Here is a 21512-nt window from a genome sequence, read left to right on the forward strand (position 1 = left end):
GCAAGAATTCAACCTTGACAAACCGAAAGATCATGACATCACTGAACAATTCCAACCACTCATAGAAGGAAATTTCACCCCACTTCTGCTTAAAGATCTTGAAGCCCCCACAAACAATTTCAACCAAGTGATGACAGAAACATCAACAGAGGGATAAAAAATGATGGAAATCCAAGCAAGTAGTAATTTCAACCAAGTGATGACAGAAACATCAACAGAGGGATAAAAAATGATGGAAATCCAAGCAAGTAGTATTTTGATGTGTGACACTAGAAGGACCCTACCACAAAAGAAAACTGAGAAAGGAAAGGAGAAAATAGTGCTGTAAAAGATTGGTCAAGAAATGAAGAATAGAAATAAAAAATTAAATTGGATTGAATGGTAGTGCTGTCAGTTAAGGTTTTTCTCTTTTCCTGAACTAGTTGGGCAACTTCTTGCTCATTACCAGCCAAGCCATTTTGAAGTCATCTGGGAAGCAAAGGTTCATGGTGTTTCTTCCTCCAATGCGAACTGTGCTAGCACAATCCTCAAGCACGTCTCTCATGATGCGTTCAAGGAATATGTTGAACAGTGTGGGAGACAGAAGACAGCTCTGACGCACTGTAGTACAAGTGAACTACAACCACTCTCCAACAGCACCATGTGTGAGTATCGCACTGGTCGTTTTGGAGTATAACTGCTGGATGGTGTTGGTAAGCTTTTGCTTATCAACCTCGAGCAGCAACAGCACAAAAAACCTTTACATTATAAAAGACTTGATCAAGCCAGCAGACATCAACAACATCCCTGCAGAACTTTTGAAACATGGCAGAGGCAGTAGCTGACATCCTGACTGGCATCTGCAGACAGGCGAATAGCCCACACCATGGATCCAGTCACTTATCATCACACTCCCCAAGAAAGGAGTTCTCCAACACTGCCAGAACTACCGCATCATCAGTTTGATCAGCCACGCAAGCAAAGTAATGCTAAAAATCATATGTCTGTACACAGACACTAATAACAGATGCCAGTGTCAATGGTTTGTGTGCATCTTTCTTTCACACCCATGTGTGCACATGCATCCAAATATACACAGAGGAGAGATGGAGATAGATAATGCACACACACACGCACAGAGAGAGGGTGTGGGGTGGGGAGAGAGTGGGACAGGGTAAGAAACAGAAAGACAGAAAAAGGAATTTGTCATCAAATGGAAAGATTTCCTTGCTTCCAGGTTTCTCCTCTTGATGATCAGGTCAATACTAAAAGTGTTCAATTAATCAATTTTGACAAAGTAAGATATATTGATACTTATTATCAACAATTACACAAAAAGAAAAGAAAAAAAACAACAACATTGGATTGTATTGTGTTTGGTTTGCAAAATCAGTACAGTACACAAAAAGTAGGAAGTGCACTTGGGAGTCATGTTTCACTGATTGCTGATGTTTCGCTGATCACCTGGGCTCTGAAGTCAAGGGGTTAAAGTGACAAGGAAATGAATGAGGTGAAGAAAAGAGAAAGATTAAACAAGGATTAAGTAGCTGATTTTATTAGACAAAGGCACATAATTCGAAACATTGCTGCTTGTGCTTTTTATTGTCTGATATACAGGTAAAGAGGGGGTACCAATTTATCTGGCATTCAGGTTAAAAAGGGGCTTCCCATTATCTGGCATACAGATTAAAATAGGAAGGGTCTACCCACTGTCTTGCATGTAGGTAAAAGGGGGCTACCCATTATCTGGTATACAGGTAAAAAGGGAGTAACCCATCGTTTGGTATACAGATTAAAAAGGGGCAAGAAAGTTCTCCAACAAGGAAATGGACGGAGCACGGTCAGATCATGACTTAACATCACACAAGAACAGGCCATAAACACCCCCCCCCCCACACCCCCAACAAATCTGTTGGCAATCATTCAGATCAGATTAGCGTCATGGAAACAAAACCAGCACACTTGGTCAGAACACAACAATAACATCTGTCCTTGAAGGGGGGAGCATGGCCGCAATCACCTCACCTTGTCAGTCAGTCAACAGGTCCGACACAGTGCACCATGAGCGTGGTGTGGTGTGGGTTTGGTGTTGTGGGTGTATGTGAAAAATGCTGAGGGTGTGGGGTGCTGTGGGTTTAGTGTTGAGGGTGTGTGGGGAAAATGCTGAGGGTGTGGGGTGCTGTGGGTGTGTGTGGGGAAAGTGCTGAGGGTGTGGTGTGCTGTGGGTGTGTAGGGAAAATGCTGAAGGTGTGGTGTGCTGTGGGTGTGTGGGGAAAATGCTGAAGGTGTGGTGTGCTGTGGGTGTGTGGGGAAAATGCTGAGGATGTGTGGTGCTGTGGGTGTGTGTGGAAAATGCTGAGGGTGTGATGTGCTGTGGGTGTGTGGGGAAACTGTTGAGGATGTGGGGTGCTGTGGGTTTAGTGTTGTGGGTGTGTGGGGAAAATGCTGAGGGTGTGGGGTGCTGTGGGTGTGTGGGGAAAAGTGTGCTGTGGGTGTGAGGTAAAGGTGTGCTGTGGATGTGTGGTAAAGGTGTGCTGTGGGTGTGTGGTAAAAGTGTGCTATGGGTGTGTGGTAAAAGTGTGTTGTGGGTGTGTGGTAAAAGTCTGCTATGGGTGTGTGGTAAAAGTGTGATATGGGTGTGTGGTAAAAGTGTGCTATGGGTGTGTGGTAAAAGTGTGCTATGGGTGTGTGGTAAAAATGTGCTGTGTGTGTGATGATGTCACTGAGTGGTGATGTGATGTGTAAAGGCCATATGACAAAGTTGTGATGTGATGTGTAAAGGCCATATGATAAAGAGGTGATGTGATGTGTAAAGGCCATATGACAAAGTGGTGATGTGATGTGTAAAGGCCATATGACAAAGTGGTGATGTGATGTGTAAAGGCAAAGTGGTGATGTGATGTGTAAAGGCGAACTGAATGTCATGTGTAAAGACCAACATACGAAAGTGATAATGTCATGTGTAAAGACCAAATGAAAAAAGAAGATTTTATGTGTAAACGCGAAGTGAAAAGGTGGTATGTCATGTGTAAAGACCAACTGACAAAGTGGTAATGTCATGAAAAGGCCAAGAGACCAAATTTGTGTAAGGCAATCAAAAAGGCAAAAAACATTCTAAAGACAGTTTTCCTTGGGTTTGTTAACATTAAACAAAAAGCTAAAACAACACATACATTTACAGCAAAATACAGTTTTAAAAAAACCCAATTAAATTGTAAAAACCAGAACTTTTGATTTGAGCATAAAACAATGTCACTGAAAAAGACATGAGAAATAGATAAAGTGAAAATAATAGAAATAGATAAACAGGGAAAAAACAGAAGGAAGAAAAGGAAAGCTTGCAAAACAACATCATATCTGAAGAAAATCAAAGAGAATGAACATAAAATAAAACACTTACAAAAAAAAGCTAAATCCTAAGTAGGCAAAATGATGACAACATACTTGGACTCTGAAAGCAAAGAAAACTCCTTATAAAGATTGGAAATGATAATTTCATATTGTTTGTAAACGCACTTTGTAAATAAAAATGACATGGACATGCACACTACATTATGTGCTGTGGAACATTACATGGCCAAGTATAAATGGCAATCACATGAACATGCACTCTAAATTCTGTATTGTGGTAAATAGCATAATAAAAAATAATTGGCAAGATTCAATTGGGCTGACAAGACTGAGGATAACTACGCCTCTCTCATAATTATCAAAGAATCAACAAAAATTCTACACTGCACCATATCAGTATAAACACCTGCTTATATGGCAAAAATATGCTTGTATTATCAACACAGGAAAAAAGCCACCATTAACAGAACAAGTCAGTGAATGTAGACAGATAAATGTTACAAAAAGCGGTGGTATAAAACAGAAACAAATGGCAAGAGAAGCAAGCACAGGGCAAACAAACAGCAAAGCAGTAACACAAACATGGTGAGACAAATATCAACAGTCCACTGAAAACTCTGACCGATTCATGTATCAACAGCTTATAGAAAACTGGACAATGCATGCATCAACAGTTTACTGAAAATTCATTAATTCATGGATCAACAGTTTACTGTAAACTCTTATCAATTTATGCATCAACAGTTTACTGGAAACTCATTAATTCATGCAATAACAATTTACTGAAAACTCATTAATTAATGCATCAACAGTTTACTGATAACTCTTGTCAATGTATGCATCAACATTTTTCTGAAAATCAATTTATGCATCAACAGTTACTGAAAACTCTTATCAATTGATGCATCAACAGTTTGCTGAAAACTCTTATCAATTGATGCATCAACAGTTTGCTGAAAACTCTTACCAACTGATGCATCAACAGTTTGCTGAAAACTCTTATCAACTGAGGCATCAACAGTTTGCTGAAAACTCATCAATTGATGCATCAACAGTTTACCAAAAACACTAGCAGGCCCAGTCCATACATCCTGCAAATCAGTCACACATTCAAAGGGGGAACAGGTCAGACAAAACACAGTATGTCTGTTTAACACTTCTCTGGGGTCAGGTCCCTGATAACAGATGAAACAAAGTGTATGTCTTCACACCACCCTGTTTAATAACCCCAACACTCCACCATGATCACCCTTCTCCCATTCAAGACCTGGACCCTGTTGAATAACACTTCCTAAAAGACAAACACCTTGTTAAATAACCCTCCCTTTAAGACACAAACCCTGTTGAATAACCCTTCTTTAAAGACAAACATATTGCAAAATAATACCCCTTAAAAACCCACACCTGGCTGAATAACCCTCCCTAAAAGACAAACACCTTGTTAAATAACCCTTCCTTAAAGACACAAACCTTGTTGAATAACCCTTCTTTAAAGACAAACACCTTGTTTTAAATAACCCTCCATTAAAGACCCACACCCTGATTAATACCTCCCTTAAAGACAAACACCTGGTTAATTAACCATCCTTTAAGGACCCAAACTCTGTTGAATAACCTTCTTTAAAGACAAACAAATTGTAAAATAACCCCCTTGAAAGCCCACACCTGGCTCAATAATCCTTCTTTAAAGACAAACACATTGTTAAATAACCCTCTCTTAAAAACCCACACCCTGTTGAATACCTCCCTTAAAGACAAACACCCTGTTGAATAACCCTCTCCCCTTAAAATCACCATAATTCCTCAAAGACCCACAACCTGTTGAATAACCCTGCATTAAAACACACACACATTGAATAACCCTCCCTTAAAGACCGACACTCTGTTGAATAACCCTCCCTTAAAGACTGACACTCTGTTGAATAACCCTCCCTTAAAGACTGACACTCTGTTGAATAACCCTCCATTAAAGACTGATACTTTGTTGAATAACCCTCCCTTAAAGACTGACACTGTTGAATAACCCTCCCTTAAAGACTGACACTCCGTTGAATAACCCCCATCCTTTTTGTGGAAGACTATGGGTGTGGGTGTGGTGTCCTGTGTTGGTATGTTGTGGGTGTGGTCTAATATGGCATGGGCGTGGTAACCCCACAGAGGTTGGTATGGCATGGTATGGTGTAATGTGGTGTGGTGCTGATGTGGTGCATGGGACCCACCCCTTCCACCTTTACTCCTGCACTGGACCATTCTTCCACCTTTTTACCTTTGCTGGACTGTCCTTCCACCTGTACACATGTACTGGACAGCCCTTACACCTTCACACCTGCACTGGACAGCCCTTCCATTTTTTTTATCTTTGCTGGACCCCCTCGCCCTCCCATCCACCTTTACTCCTGCACTGGATACGCCTTCCACCTTTTCACCTTTACATCTGCACTGAACCCCTTTCCACCTTCACACCTGTTTCACCCAACAGTTCCCACTCTGTGTGACCTTCACTGTTCACTCTGTGTGACCTTCACCCAACAGTTCCCACTCTGTGTGACCTTCATCCAACAGTTCCCACTCTGTGTGACCTACACTCAACAGTTCCCACTCTGTGTGACCTTCACCCAACAGTTCCCACTCTGTGTGACATTCACCCAACAGTTCCCACTCTGTGTGACCTTCACCCAACAGTTCCCACTCTGTATACGAGTGTAGACAAGCACACAGTAACAATTCTTTACTCATACATGTAAACAATATTTGGACCGACAAAATGCAAAAAAAAAAAAAAAAAAAAAAAGACATTTTTTTCAACTTCAGAGTCTATTTGAAGATACCAATTGTCCTCTTCTTTATGCATAAATAAAGGAGTCAAATTCGGATTGACCACACATGACACATGGAGTGGACAGGGCAAACTGATATACATTTACAACGAGGAAACAAACACTATGTGGACGTGACTTGCGCCGAAGGACAGGACTGAAGCTACCAATCCCCAGAAGGCAGAGTGAGGGACTGAATCAGGATGGGAGGTGTTGGTGGTGACACCTGGCGTCTTCTGCCTACAGTGCTGTCACACAGCGCAGCTCTGGGCAGGGAACAAAGGTGGAGGCATCACACACCTGTGTTATCAGCCACAGCACCCTCCTCTACCCTCCACACCCCCATCAGTCACAGACAGGCCTCTCTCTCTCTCTCTCTCTGTCACAAACTATATTGTCCATTGTCATGTTGTTTTCACCCCCTCCCCCTTCCTCCATGCACATACTCGAAGCCACAAACTGTGATTTCCTTGCACCTACAACTGCTGACAGTAACTTGAACAATGTCCATGCTGACATGGGTACAAACATCCCCCGACTTCCAAGAACTATTACCTCCTCTCACCTCTATGCTCCATGACAGACAGGAGAGGCAAAAGGTAGCAAGTGATGGGGAGAATGAGAGGGAGGGAGGGGGAGGGAAAGAAAGGGATATTGACAGAAAGAGAGAGAGGGGGGAGAGAGGGGAAGGGAGAAAGAGGGAGAGACAACAGACAGACGGTGACAGAGGAAGAGAAAGAGGGGGCGAGAGACTGAGGGAGAGACTGAGGGAGAGACAGAGGGGGTAAGAGATTGAGAGACTGAGGGAGAGACAGAGGGAGTGAGAGACTGAGGGAGAGACAGAGGGAGTGAGAGACTGAGGGAGAGACAGAGGGAGTGAGAGACTGAGGGAGAGACAGAGGGAGTGAGAGACTGAGAGAGAGACAGAGGGAGGGAGAGACTGATAACTTTACAGTAACTTCCTTTCAGCTGAATAAGTGTCTCCATAGAAATGGTCCCACTGCCCAACACTCACTAATTACCCAAACAAACATATTTCACAGTCTCATTATCACCACCACCATCATCATAATCATACTGTCAACTTGACCCAATCACACATTTCACTGTCTCACAAATCAACAATACCATCATCATAATCGTCACAATCATTATTACCATCACACTATCGTCTTGACCAAGACACATTTCACTGTCTCACTATTAACATCACAACCACCATCATCATCACCATACTGTTAAAGCTGTACAGACTGTGTCTGTGTACTGTCTGTGTCACTACTGTATAGACTGTCACTGTGTGCTGTCTGTGTCATTGCTGTATAGACTGTGTCTGTGTACTGTCTGTGTCACTGCTGTACAGACTGTGTCTGTGTCACTGTTGTAAAGACTGTCACTGTGTACTGTCTGTGTCACTGCTGTATAGACTGTGTCTGTGTACTGTCTGTGTCACTGCTGTACAGACTGTGTCTGTGTACTGTCTGTGTCACTGTTGTACAGACTGTGTCTGTGTACTGTCTGTGTCACTGTTGTACAGACTGTGTCTGTGTACTGTCTGTATCATTGCTGTACAGACTGTGTCTGTGTACTGTGTCATTGTTGTACAGACTGTGTCTGTGTACTGTCTGTGTCACTGTTGTACAGACTGTGTCTGTGTACTGTCTGTGTCACTGTTGTAAAGACTGTGTCTGTGCACTGTCTGTGTCACTGTTGTACAGACTGTGTCTGTGTACTGTCTGTGTCACTGTTGTACAGACTGTGTCTGTATACTGTCTGTGTCACTGTTGTAAAGACTGTCACTGTGTACTGTCTGTGTCACTGCTGTACAGACTGTGTCTGTGTACTGTCTGTGCTGTTCCCACTTCTGCCTCCATTCCTTATCAGGCAGGTACTGATTGTCAACCTGTTAATCAACCTGCTCATTGATCTCTCACCTGTCTGAAAGCTGTTAGAACGGCGCCACCTTGTTGTTGGGTCTGAATGAACAGAGAGGAATCACATGGTCAATGGACAGTACACATGACAGACTGTGAACAGCAATGTGACAGGTGAACTATAAACACTACATGCAAACCATGAACAGTTCATGTGGACTATGAACAATACACTTGACAGGTGGAGATATATATATATATATATATATATATATATATATATATATATATATATATATATATATATATATATTTGGCCCAACACTCGGCTTATATCACAGATTGACATAAGTTTACATTTGGGCCAACAGCAAAGTGACAGCTGTATTATCCATGGTTTCTCCAGTCAATGGGAAATCATTTACAGCTTAGTCTTTTGTGAAAGATTATGACTCTCAAACTAGGAGGCAAAATTGCACTGGTTCTTAGTGCTGCAGCCTTGTGGGCTGGTTGGCCTTTAGGAACCATCCCAACGCCAAATGTCCTAAAACCCTCTTGGCCAAGAGAGTGGGGATGTAACTTGGGCAAGACACTCTCCACAATAATCAAATTCTAGCCCAAATAGTCGGAACAGCAGTTGCCTCCTCCGTTGTTCTGATGGTCATAGTCGGACACGACTGACTATCACACACACACACACACACACACACACACACACACATATATATATATATATAATCTAAAAAGACACTGACATGACATAGATATACATATATAGATATATATCATCCAATCATCTATATTGAGAAAGACACTGACATAATGAATGTCATCAACAAAGACATGACATATGTCAACGATAAAGACACTGACATGACATGTTATCTGTAGAGACCTGATGTTATTCAGCATTCAGAAGATTGGACACATGTAATACAGAAATGAACACACCCAAAATAGAATGTAACATGAAGAAAAAAATCAACTAAAGATATAACACACGCAAAGAAAAAGTCATGAAAATGCTCTGAACTTGAACAGTACTCTGCACAACTGCACATTAAATAACCTTGTTGTGAACTATCATGTATGACTACACCCTAAAGGACCTTGTTGTAAACTATGATGCATAACTACATACTAAATACCTTGTGAACTATTATAATTATTTACTAAGAAAATTAGAATCCAATCAGTTTAGCTCACAGACATAACAGGGAAAATGTTTTATGAATGAATGTAATGAAGGCGCAACTGCATGATCACAGCACCATGTTCAATACACTTATGACAAACTTTCAAAGATGCAAAAACTTTTAACTTTTTATGAATGCATAGCAACAAACTCTGCTCAGAAAAAAAAACCACCAGATTATTTGATCTCAACAAACTGAAATAAACTTCCAATACAGCAACAAGTGAATCTGAATACAGAATACATTATCTCAATTAGAGAAATTCATGCCTGGTGTATGTTACACAAACAATGCACAAAAATAACAATCAACGTTACAAGATATAAAAGATATACAAGATATAAAATGCTTTGATATTAAGTTCATATGAACCTCATGATACTATAATCATACACATGCAATTACCACAGTCCCACAGTCATTCAGTGTCAATGCATTAAATTCTCTGAAGCTACAAGACATAAAGCTAGCATAGAGCTAATAAATAGACACAAGAGACCGCCACAAGCCAAATTAGTATCCAGGTACAATGACTAGCCATTAGCCAAATTAGCATTAAGGAATGGGCTAGCCATAAACCAACTAGCAACATATTACGGCTACCCACTAGCCGATTAGCAACAAGATATATTGGCTATCCACAAGCCGATTAGCAACAAGATATACTGGCTATCCACAAGCATATTAGCAACAAGATATATTGGCTATCCACAAGCCGATTAGCAACAATACAAAATGGCAATCCACAAGCCGATTAGCAACAAGACAAAATGGCAATCCACAAGCCGATTAGCAACAAGACAAAATGGCTAGCGACAAGCAAACCAGAAGAAGATTCCCACAAGCCACACAGAAACAATAGAAAATCGAAATACATGAACCAGTTATAAGAAAAGATGTAACGATGCACAAACACAACAACCAGATGGTAGGATCAGTGAAAGACAATGAGTATCAGTGACAGACAGACAGACAGATGGTAATGGTCATAGGTGGTGATATTGGCTATCAACAGGTGATGAAGGTTAGCAACAAGTGATGAGGTTCAGTACAACAGACATCATGAGGGCTTACAAAAGGTGAAGAGAGTTAGCAACAGATAATGAGGGTTAGCTACAGGTGATGAGGGCTTGCAACAAGCAATGAGGGTCAGCAACAAGTGATGAGAGTCAGCAACAAGTGATGAGGGTCATCAACTAGAGATGAGAGTCAGCAACTAGTGATGAGAGTCAGCAACTAGCAATGAGGGTTAAAAACAATTGATGAGAGTCAGCAACAAGCAATGAGTGTCATTAAGCAATGAGGGTCAGCAACAAGGGATAAGGGTTAGAAAGTAGTGATGAGGGTCAGCAAGTGATGAGGATAAGCAACAATCAATGAGGATAAGCAACAATCAATGAGGATCAGCAACAATCAATGAGGATCAGCAACAAGTGATGAGGGTCAGCAACATGCAATGAGGATAAGCAACAATCAATGAGGATCAGCGACAAGCGATGAGGGTCAACAACAAGCGATGAGGATCAGCAACAAGCAATGAGGATCAGCAACAAGCGATGAGGGTCAACAACAAGCAATGAGGATCAGCAACAAGCAATGAGGATCAGCAACAAGCAAGACATCAGCACTTACCCGTGAATGGGGGGGAAGATGGTGGCCTTCCTGTTGATGGAAAAAAAAAACAATGACTGACTGATGTTGTCTTCATTGCCTGGGTGTCACCTGCTTCACTGTCTGTCATGCTCATCTTACTCCCTCCGTCACGCTTATGTTACTCCCCCAGTCACGCTTATGTTACCCACACACACACACATCCCACCCCCCACCCCAAGTCACACTTATGTTACTCCCTCGGTCACACTTACGTCACTCCCTCAGTCACACTTATGTTAATCCCCCAGTCACGCTTATGTTACTCCCCCAGTCACGCTTATGTTACTCCCTCAGTCACGCTTATGCTACTCCCTCCGTCATGCTTATGTCACTCCCTCAGTCACACTTATATCACCCCCTCAGACACGCTTATGTCATTCCCCCAGTCACACTTATGTCACTCCCTTAGTCACACTTATGTCACCCTTCAGTCACGCTTATGTCACTCCCCCAGTCACACTTATGTTACTCCCCCAGTCACACTTATGTTACTCCCTCAGTCACGCTTATGTTACTCCCTCAGTCACACTTATGTTACTCCCTCAGTCACACTTAGTTTACTTCCTAAGTCACGCATATGTTACTCCCTCAGTCACACTTAGGTTACTTCCAAAGTCACGCTTATGTCACCCCTTCAGTCACGCTTATGTTACTCCCTCAGTCACGCTTACGTCACTCCCTCAGTCACGCTTATGTTTCTCCCTCAGTCATGCTTATGTCACCCCCTCCCTCAGTCACGCTTATGTTTTTCCCTCAGTCACACTTAGGTTACTTCCTAAGTCACGCGTATGTTACTCCCTCAGTCACACTTAGGTTACTTCCTAAGTCATGCTTATGTCACTCCCTCAGTCACACTTAGGTTACTCCCTCAGTCATGCTTATGTTACTCCCTCAGTCACACTTAGGTTACTCCCTCAGTCACACTTACGTCACTCCCTCAGTCACGCTTACGTTACTCCCTCAGTCACGCTTATGTTTCTCCCTCAGTCATGCTTATGTTACTCCCTCAATCATGCCTACATTTCTCCCTCAGTTGTTGCTATGTTACTCCCTCATTCACACTTACATTACTCCCTCATTCACACTTACATCACTCCCTCAGTGGTGCTTATGCTACTCCCTCAGTGGTGCTTATGTTACTCCCCCAGTCACGCTTATGTTACTCCCTCAGTCAGACTTATGTTACTCCCCCAGTCACACTTATGTTACTTCCTAAGTCACGCTTATGTCACTCCCCCAGTCACACTTAGGTTACTTCCTAAGTCACGCTTATGTCACTCCCTCAGTCACGCTTAGGTTACTCCATCAGTCACACATTACTTCCTCATTCACACTTATGTTAATTCCTCAGTGATGTTTATGATACTCCCTCAGTTACACTTATGTTACTCTCTCAGTCATGCTTATGTTTCTCCCTCCTTTACACTTACATTACTCTTAAGTCACACTTACCTTACTGTCATAATAAAACTTACATCACTGCCCCTGTCACAGAGACAGAAAGAGGGAGAGACAAACAGACAGAGAGAGAGAAAGAGACAGACAGACAGAGACATAATGAGAGAGACTACTATCTGACTCCCTCTCCACCCCCACTCCTCCCTTGCCTCCTGCTAAGTCCTCTCCCACCCCCACTCCCACCCAAAAACCCTCAGTACAGGTGTCACAACTTACGGTGGGGCGGAGGACTGGGTGTAGTATGGAGGCGGAGGCTTGTGGTCTCTGTCACATGACACACAACACCTGGTTAGTCACTTTCCCACTCCCCCCACCCCCACCTCTGCACACACATTCTTCATGTTCAAGTAGCCTGTGCGCTGCTGCAAAGTTGACCCCTGACTGGTTATAGCTTAGAAGCTGACCCCTGACTGAATATGGCTTAAAGCCGACTGATGACCAATTATAGCTTAGAACTGACCCCTTACTGATTATAGCTTACAGCTGACCCATGAGTGATTGTAGCATATAGTTAACCCATGACTGATTATAGATTGTAGTTGATCCATGATTGATTGTAGCTCAGAACTGAACCACGGCTGATTATGGCATAGAGCTGACCTATAACTGATCAAAGCTTAGAGCTGATCCATGACTGATAATAACTTATGGTTGATCATTGACTGAATATAGCACAGAGCTGATCCATGACTGATAATAGCTTACAGTTGATCAATGACTGAACATCATAGAGCTGACCCATGACTGATTACAGCTTTCAGCTCATCCATTACTAATTACAGCTTAAAGCTAACATATGACTGATTATAGCTTAAAGTTGACCCCTGACTGATTATAGTTTAGAGTTAAACCATGACTTTATAGATTACAGCTCATCCCGTAACTGATTACAACTTAGATCAAACCCATGGCTATCCATTGTGCAGCATTTCGGTGATGGTGTAAATTCATGACTCTTTGTGGATGCTGTCCACGCTGACAAACACACAGTAACACAACAGACCATACTGACAAACACACTGTAACACAACACACCATACTGACAAACACACAGTAACACAACAGACCATACTGACAAACACACAGTAACACAACAGACCATACTGACAAACACACAGTAACACAACAGACCATACTGACAAACACACAGTAACACAACAGACCATACTGACAAACACACAGTAACACAACAGACCATACTGACAAACACACAGTAACACAACAGGCCATACTGACAAACACACAGTATGACAGAAGAAATATAGATAACTGGCCATTCCACCCAAACCTGACAGTGACAACAAATGTGATTGGTCCATCAACCCAAATTGACAGTGACAACAAATGTGACTGGTCCATCAACCCAAACATCACAGTGACAATGAATGTGACTGGTCCATCAACCCAAACATCACAGTGACAATGAATGTGATTGGTCCATCAACCCAAACATAACAGTGACAATGAATGTGATTGGTCCATCAACCCAAACATCACAGTGACAATGAATGTGACTGGTCCATCAACCCAAACATCACAGTGACAATGAATGTGATTGGTCCATCAACCCAAACATAACAGTGACAATGAATGTGATTGGTCCATCAACCCAAACATCACAGTGACAATGAATCTGACTGGTCCATCAACCAAAACCTGGCAGCAACAATCAATGTGATAGGCCACTTCACCCAAACTGACAGTGACAATGAACCTAGCAGCAACAGTGATTGGTCCATCCACCCAAGCCTGACAGCGACAAAGAATATGATTGGTCCATCCACCAAAACCCAAACCTGACAGTGACAATGAATGTGATTGGTCCACCCACCATAACTCTCAACAGTTGAATGAATTAGACTAGTGTATTGACAGGTGATGGGCCTACACACTAAAACTTCACAATGACATCCCTTGAAACCATGTACAGCACACATGCACACACACACACACAGAAGACAGTCATGAGACACACACATCACCATTCCTCTTCACCACGTCCCTGCATTAGTATCTCACTTACATGTGGACCCTGAAGTGTCTGTCATATTTGAGCACACTCTAAAACACACAAGACAATACAGCTCAATGTTTTTTCCCCAGATGTTGTGTGCAGAGATAGGTATGGACTGATGAGCTGTAATGGTGAGAGAGAAGAGAGAGAAAGGTGTGCAGAGATAGGCATGGACTGATGAGCTGTAATGGTGAGAGAGAAGAGAGACAAAAGTGTGCAGAGATAGGTATGGACTGATGAGATGTGAAGGTGAGAGAGAAGCGACAAGCAGGTAGAGACAAGTCTGGGCTGACGAAATGTGAAGGTGACAGAGAAGAGAGAAAGGTGTACAGAGAGGTATATAGACTGATGAGCCATGAAGGTGTGACAGAAGAGAGAGAAAAAGGTGTGCAAAGAGAGGTACATACTGATGAGCCAAAAAGGTGAGAGAAAATAGAGAGAAAAAGGTGTGCATGGAAGGGGCATAGACTGGTGAACCATGGAGGTAAGAGAGAAAATTGAGAAAGGTGTGCAGAGAGAGGTATGGACTGATTAGACATGAAGATTAGAGAGAAAAGAAAAAGGTGTGCAGAAAGGTATGGACCGATGAATCGCAAAAGTGAAAGAGAGAAGAGAGAGAAAGGTGTGCAGAGAAAGATATGGGCCTAATGAGATGTGAAGGTGGAAGAAAAGTGGGAGAAAAAGATGTTCAGAAAAGTATGGACTGAGGAACCGTGAAGGTGAAACAAAAGGAAGGTGTGCAGAAAGAGGTATGGACTGATGAACCGCAAAGGTGAAAGAGAGAAGAGAAAGGTGTGAAGAGTGACGTGTGGACTGATGAGATGTGAAGGTGAGAGAGAAGAGAGAGAAAGGTGTGCAGAGAGAGGTACTGACTGATGAGATGTGTAGGTGAAAGAGAGAGAAAAAGGTGTGCAGAAAGAGATGGACTGGTGAACCACAAAGGTGAAAGAGAAAAGAGAGAAAAGTGTGAAGAGAAAGGTATGACTAATGAGATGTGAAGGTAAGAGAGAAGAGGGAGAAAAAGGTGTGCAGAAAGGTGTGGACTGATGAACCGCAAAGGTGAAAAAGAGAAGAGAAAGATGCGCAGTGAGGTATGGATTGATAAAATGTGAAGGTGACAGAGAAAGGTGTGTAGAGATAGATATGGACAAACGAGTTGTGGAGGTGAGAGAGAAGAGAGAGAAAGGTGTGTGTGGGTAGACAAGAGGGAGGGCAGAACTCACGTGGTGGAGTCATAGCTGTCTTCATACAGCATGGTGCGGTAGTGTTTGGCCAGTTTGACCGCAAGGATCAGCGACGGCATGAAGAAGAACAAACACCAGCCCAGCGCCAGCCAAAATCCATTCTGCGTACACAAATCCCACACCCTTCAACATGTGAATCACTAGTTCCTGATAAAGTAACCAACATCAGATATATCAGACCATGTCACAATCCATTCTGTGCACACTATTCAATATGTGAATCACTGGCTCCTGATGAACTAATCAAACATCCTTCATCTCAAAACGTAACACTCAGACATCTGTGGTGAGACACCACTGATATTTCTCTAAAATATGACCTGTGCATTAGGCTCATTACAGATAACACTGAGTGATACTCGCACACACACACACACAATGAGACACAATACAGTCTGCCCAGACAGGGTCACACAATACACACCACTGTCACTCAGCAGACAGTCACATCAGACATAAAGGAAACCGAAAGATTGAAGGAAGAGAGAAAAACAGAGGAGGCACGAGTGGAGAAGGGGTGGAGGCAGGAAGGAGGAAGACAGCGATCAATGGACCATGAAGCCCAAAGAAACTGCTTCCCTCAGATTCTACAGGACAGTGACCATCACAGTGCAAACAAGACAGGAGAGAGAGAGACAGACTGACAGACAGACATAGACACAGAGAGACATAAAGTACTGACCAGGGAGGTGGACAGGGTACAAAGGGAAGGGGAGGTACTGACACAGGGTATATAGGGAGGGGGAAGTACTGACCGGGGGGGGGGGGGTGGACAGGGTATAAAGGGAGGGGGAAGTACTGACCAGGGGGGAGGGGTGGACAGGGTATAAAGGGAGGGGGAAGTACTGACCAGGGGTGGGAGTGGACAGGATATAAAGGGAGGGGGAAGTACTGACCGGGGGGTGGGGGGGGGGGGTGGACAGGATATAAAGGGAGGGGGAAGTACTGACCAGGGGGGAGGGGTGGACAGGGTATAAAGGGAGGGGGAAGTACTGACCAGGGGTGGGAGTGGACAGGGTATAAAGGGAGGGGGAAGTACTGACCAGGGGGTGGGGGTGGACAGGGTATAAAGGGAGGGGGAAGTACTGACCAGCGGGGCGGGGGTGGACAGGGTATAAAGGGAGGGGGAAGTACTGACCAGGGGGGAGGGGTGGACAGGGTATAAAGGGAGGGGGAAGTACTGACCAGGGGGTGGGGTGGACAGGGTATAAAGGGAGGGGGAAGTACTGACCAGGGGGTGGGGTGGACAGGTATAAAGGGAGGGGGAAGTACTGACCAGGGGGTGGGGTGGACAGGGTACAAAGGGAGGGGGAAGTACTGACCAGGGGGGGTGGGGGTGGACAGGGTATAAAGGGAGGGGGAAGTACTGACCAGGGGGGAGGGGTGGACAGGGTATAAAGGGTGGGGGAAGTACTGACCAGGGGGTCCATAATACCGTGACACACGGCTTCGCCCAGGATGGCATTCAGGATGGAGTAGAACGGTGTGCATTTGCCCACGTCATTCGCCAGCTGTCATCACACACAACACCTGCTAATATCATCATGTCACAACACCTGTCACTGCCATCATGTCACGTCACCTGTCACTTTCATCATGTCACAACACCTGCCACTGTCATCATGTCACAACATCTTTTGCTGTCGTCATGTCACACCTGTTATTGACCTTCACTATCACCTGTCACTGTCGTCATGTCACATCACCTCTCACTGTCATGTCACAATACCTGTCACTGTCATCATGTCACAACACCTGTCAGTGTCACATCACCTGTCATGCCATCACATCACAACACCTGTCATGTCGTAACACCTGCCACTGCCATGTCACAACACCTGCCACATTCATGTCACAACACCTGCCATTGCCATGATGTCACAATACGTCACTATCATCACATCATAACACCTATCACTGTCATGTCACAACACCTGTCACTGTCATGTCACAACACCCACCATTGTCATGTCACAACCATCACTAACATGTCAAACACCTACCACTGTCATTGTGTCACATCACTTGTCACAACACCTGTCACTGTCATGTCACAACACCTGTCATGCTGTTGTATCACACAACTGGTCACTGTCATCATGTCATATTACAACGTCTGTCACACTAATCACACACACAACCTGCCACTGTCATTATATCACAACACCCATCATCATTGTGTCACAACACCTGTCACTGTCACCATGTCACAACACCTGTCACTGTCACCATGTCACAACACCTGCCACTGTCACAACACCATCATCATTGTCTCACAACAATGTCATCATGTGGAGTGATTGCCTGGAGGTAATGCATCCGCCCAGGAAACGAGAGAATCTGATCGCACTGGTTCAAATCACACTGGCAGTCGCCAGTATTTTCTCCCCCTCCACTTGACCTTGAGTGGTGGTCTGGGTGCTAGTCATTTGGATGAGACAATAAACTGAGGTCCCGAGTGCGGCATGCATTTAATGCACATAAAAGAACCCACAGCAACAAAAGGGTTGTCCCTGGCAAAATTCTGTAGAAGAATCCACTTCGATAGGAAAACAATTAAAATTGCAGGCAGATTTTTAAAAAAAGAAGAAAGAAGAGGGTGGCACTGTCAGTGTAGCGACACACTTTCCTGGGGACAGCAGTCCAAATTTCACACAGAGAAATCTGTTGTGACAAAAAGAGTAATACAAATACAAAATGTCACCCCACCAATCACTATCATCATGTAACAACACCTGCCACCATCATCATATTACACAGTATTACACACTGATGCACTTTTCCTTGTCACAGCAGCCAAAGTTTACAATTTTGCTGATGCAAAAACAGTGTGGCAGAACAAGATGCTAAGAAAACACAGCGCAATGGGAGATAACACAGAAGTTGACAATTGGTTTATAGTTTTATTGACGATCAGTTTATAATTTTATCTTCATTTCCCTGCATTAATCATTTCATGAAGACATGACAGAGGGATAGGGAGAGAAATATGGAGGAAAAGCTGCATACCTTTGTCCTGATGTCGTTAATGTAGGAATCCACAAAGCCGAAAATAGTGTCGATAAAACTGTCCGTCACCTGCATGGGGAAACAGTGTGGTGAACTGAATGATGCATTAAAAACGTTTTCCTCAACTACACAACACAGACAACCAGTATCACATCATAACACAACATTAAAATCACATTTGTCACCACAACCACCACACCCATATTATATGTCAATACCACAACAATATCACATCATTACCACAAATACCATACCAATATCACATCATTACCTCAACTACAACACCAATATTTCTTTGCTACTACAACTACCACACTAATATCACATTGTTACCACACCATTATCATGTCGCTACCACAACCACCATACCAATATCACATCGTCACCACAACCACAACACCAATATCACATCATAACCATAACACCAATATCACATAATAACCACAACCACAACATCAATATTACATCATCACCACAACCACCACCAATATCACATCATAACCACAACACCAATATCACATTGTCACCACAACCACAACACCAATATCACATCATAACCACAACCACAACACCAATATCACATTGTCACCACAACCACACCAATATCACATCATAACCACATCCACAACACCAATATCACATCACCACAACCACAACATCAATATCACATCATAACCACAACCACCACACCAATATCACATTGTCACCACAACCACAACACCAATATCACATCATTACCACAGCCACAACACCAATATCACATCATAACCACATCCACAACACCAATATCACATCATAACCACCACCACCACCAATATCACATCATAACCACAGCCACAACACCAATATAACATCATAACCACCACCACCACCAATATCACATCATAACCACAACCACAACACCAATATAACATCATAACCACAACCACCACCAATATCACATCATAACCACAACCACCACACCAATATCACATCGTCACCACAACCACAACACCAATATCTCATCATAACCACAACCACAACACCAATATCACATCGTCACCACAACCACAACACCAATATCATAACGTCACCACAACCACCACCAATATCACACTGTCACCACAACCACAACACGAATATCACATCGTCACCACAGCCACAACACCAATTTCACATCATAACCACAACCACAATACCAATATCACATCGTCACCGCAACCACAACACCAATATTACATCATAACCACAACCACCACCAATATCACATTGTCACCACAGCCACAACACCAATATAACATCATAACCACAACCACCACCAATATCACATCATAACCACAACCACAACACCAATATCACACCATAACCACAGCCACAACACCAATATTACATCGTCACCACAACCACAACACTAATATCACATCATAACCACAGCCACACTACCAATATCACATCATAACCACAACCACCACCAATATCACATCATAACCACAGCCACAACACCAATATCACATCATAACCACAACCACCACCAATATCACATCATAACCACAGCCACAACACCAATATCACATCATTACTGAACAAAAGCAAGGGCAGAAGTGGGACAAGAGACTGACCTGACTTATCAGCCCTTCCATAAAAGTTTGGTTGCTCAATTTGTCTGTGGCAGCAGGAATCTGAATTGTTTGCATGTCGTCGGCTGTGGTCTGGGTGACAAAAAATGATCCCATTAGCGTCCCTTGGTTTCAGCAGTGATTATTTTGCCCAATTATCTCACAAGACAAACACAAGCACACAACAGAATAAGAAAATGCAATGCCGAAGTCTGTCTTGATATGATATATATCCAATAACAGTTCTCAACGCTGTAAAAAAAGAAAAAAAATCAACAACAAATATGATATTATATAATATGATATGCTGATATTTTATGATATGTGATTACACTATATCATATGTTGATACATTATGTCATGAGATGATAAGTTACAGAATCTCATGTGTTGATATATTATGATTTATGATGATATATTGTGTCATGTGATATATTATGTCAGAGTATGTGTAGAAATGTTATGTCATATAATGTGTTGAAGTGCAGGGTCATGTGATGATAAGTTATGTTGTGGAATATACTAATGCTGTTATTGTCAGTTTTTATGTCTGTCGCCACAACTGTTGTTACTATCTGTTTTTATGTCTGAGGGGACACATTCATAGCATGGGGGAAGACAGTTATAAACAGACTGCAGAAGTAGCAGAGTATCATGCATTATGTCAAAAGTATGGTACCTGATCCTCGATGGCCACCATAATTACTCAAACGAGAGTGACCAAACCAACACACTGCACATGTTGAATAAAGAATCACAGTCACCACAGGTTGTATAAAAGCCATCTTCAGAGTCATGACAATTGCCTCACAACGGCAGAAGGGAACAAGTCTCAGACATCAACAGATGACAAAATAAACAGGACATACACCATAGCAGTTTCTCCCTTGTGAAGCACCACATTGACATGCTGTGTTGTGTGGTGATATGTTCTGGAACATGTAGTGTGGGAATCCAATTAGTGATGGAGAGAGACAAACACAGAGACAGACAGACAATGAGACACAGAGAGAAAGACACAGACAAACAGGAAGAGACAGACACACAGAGAGACAGAGACAGGCAGAAACAGAGAGACATACAGACACAGAGAGATAGGACACACAGAGAGGGAGCACTTACTTCAATGCTAGTGGCTTTGGTTTTCAGGTTGTCACAGGTGCCCTCCATGCTTGTCTACAACACATGAAGGTTAGCATGATTTTGACCTCCATTATGGTCAGGTCACATGAAGGTCAGGTCACATGGAGGTCAAGTTATGGGGAGGTCAGATCACAGTAAGGTCAGGTCACAGGGGTCAGGTTATGGAGAGGTCCGGTCACA

The 21512-nt window shown here is 43.0% G+C and overlaps 1 protein-coding gene across 3 annotated transcripts in view; it reads right to left on the reverse strand.

Moving 5' to 3' along the window:
* Positions 1-1518: 1518 nt before the first annotated feature.
* LOC143284586 (prominin-1-A-like) overlaps positions 1519-21512 on the reverse strand; it is a 66124-nt gene continuing 46130 nt past the window's right edge. For 2 of the 3 annotated variants that reach the window (XM_076591406.1, XM_076591405.1), the window contains exons 20-28: positions 21312-21365; positions 20193-20282; positions 18595-18663; positions 17004-17096; positions 15565-15686; positions 12544-12591; positions 10849-10878; positions 8081-8122; positions 1519-6412 (exon numbers count right to left, since the gene is read on the reverse strand). In XM_076591406.1, coding sequence (XP_076447521.1) covers positions 8095-8122; positions 10849-10878; positions 12544-12591; positions 15565-15686; positions 17004-17096; positions 18595-18663; positions 20193-20282; positions 21312-21365 — 534 coding nt within the window. In that variant the 3' untranslated portion in view covers positions 1519-6412; positions 8081-8094. The remainder of the gene's footprint in view (positions 6413-8080; positions 8123-10848; positions 10879-12543; positions 12592-15564; positions 15687-17003; positions 17097-18594; positions 18664-20192; positions 20283-21311; positions 21366-21512) is intronic. The other variant, XR_013055572.1, reaches the window with a different exon arrangement.

Source organism: Babylonia areolata, chromosome 8, assembly GCF_041734735.1.
Source record: "Babylonia areolata isolate BAREFJ2019XMU chromosome 8, ASM4173473v1, whole genome shotgun sequence".
Lineage (NCBI taxonomy): Eukaryota > Metazoa > Mollusca > Gastropoda > Neogastropoda > Buccinidae > Babylonia > Babylonia areolata.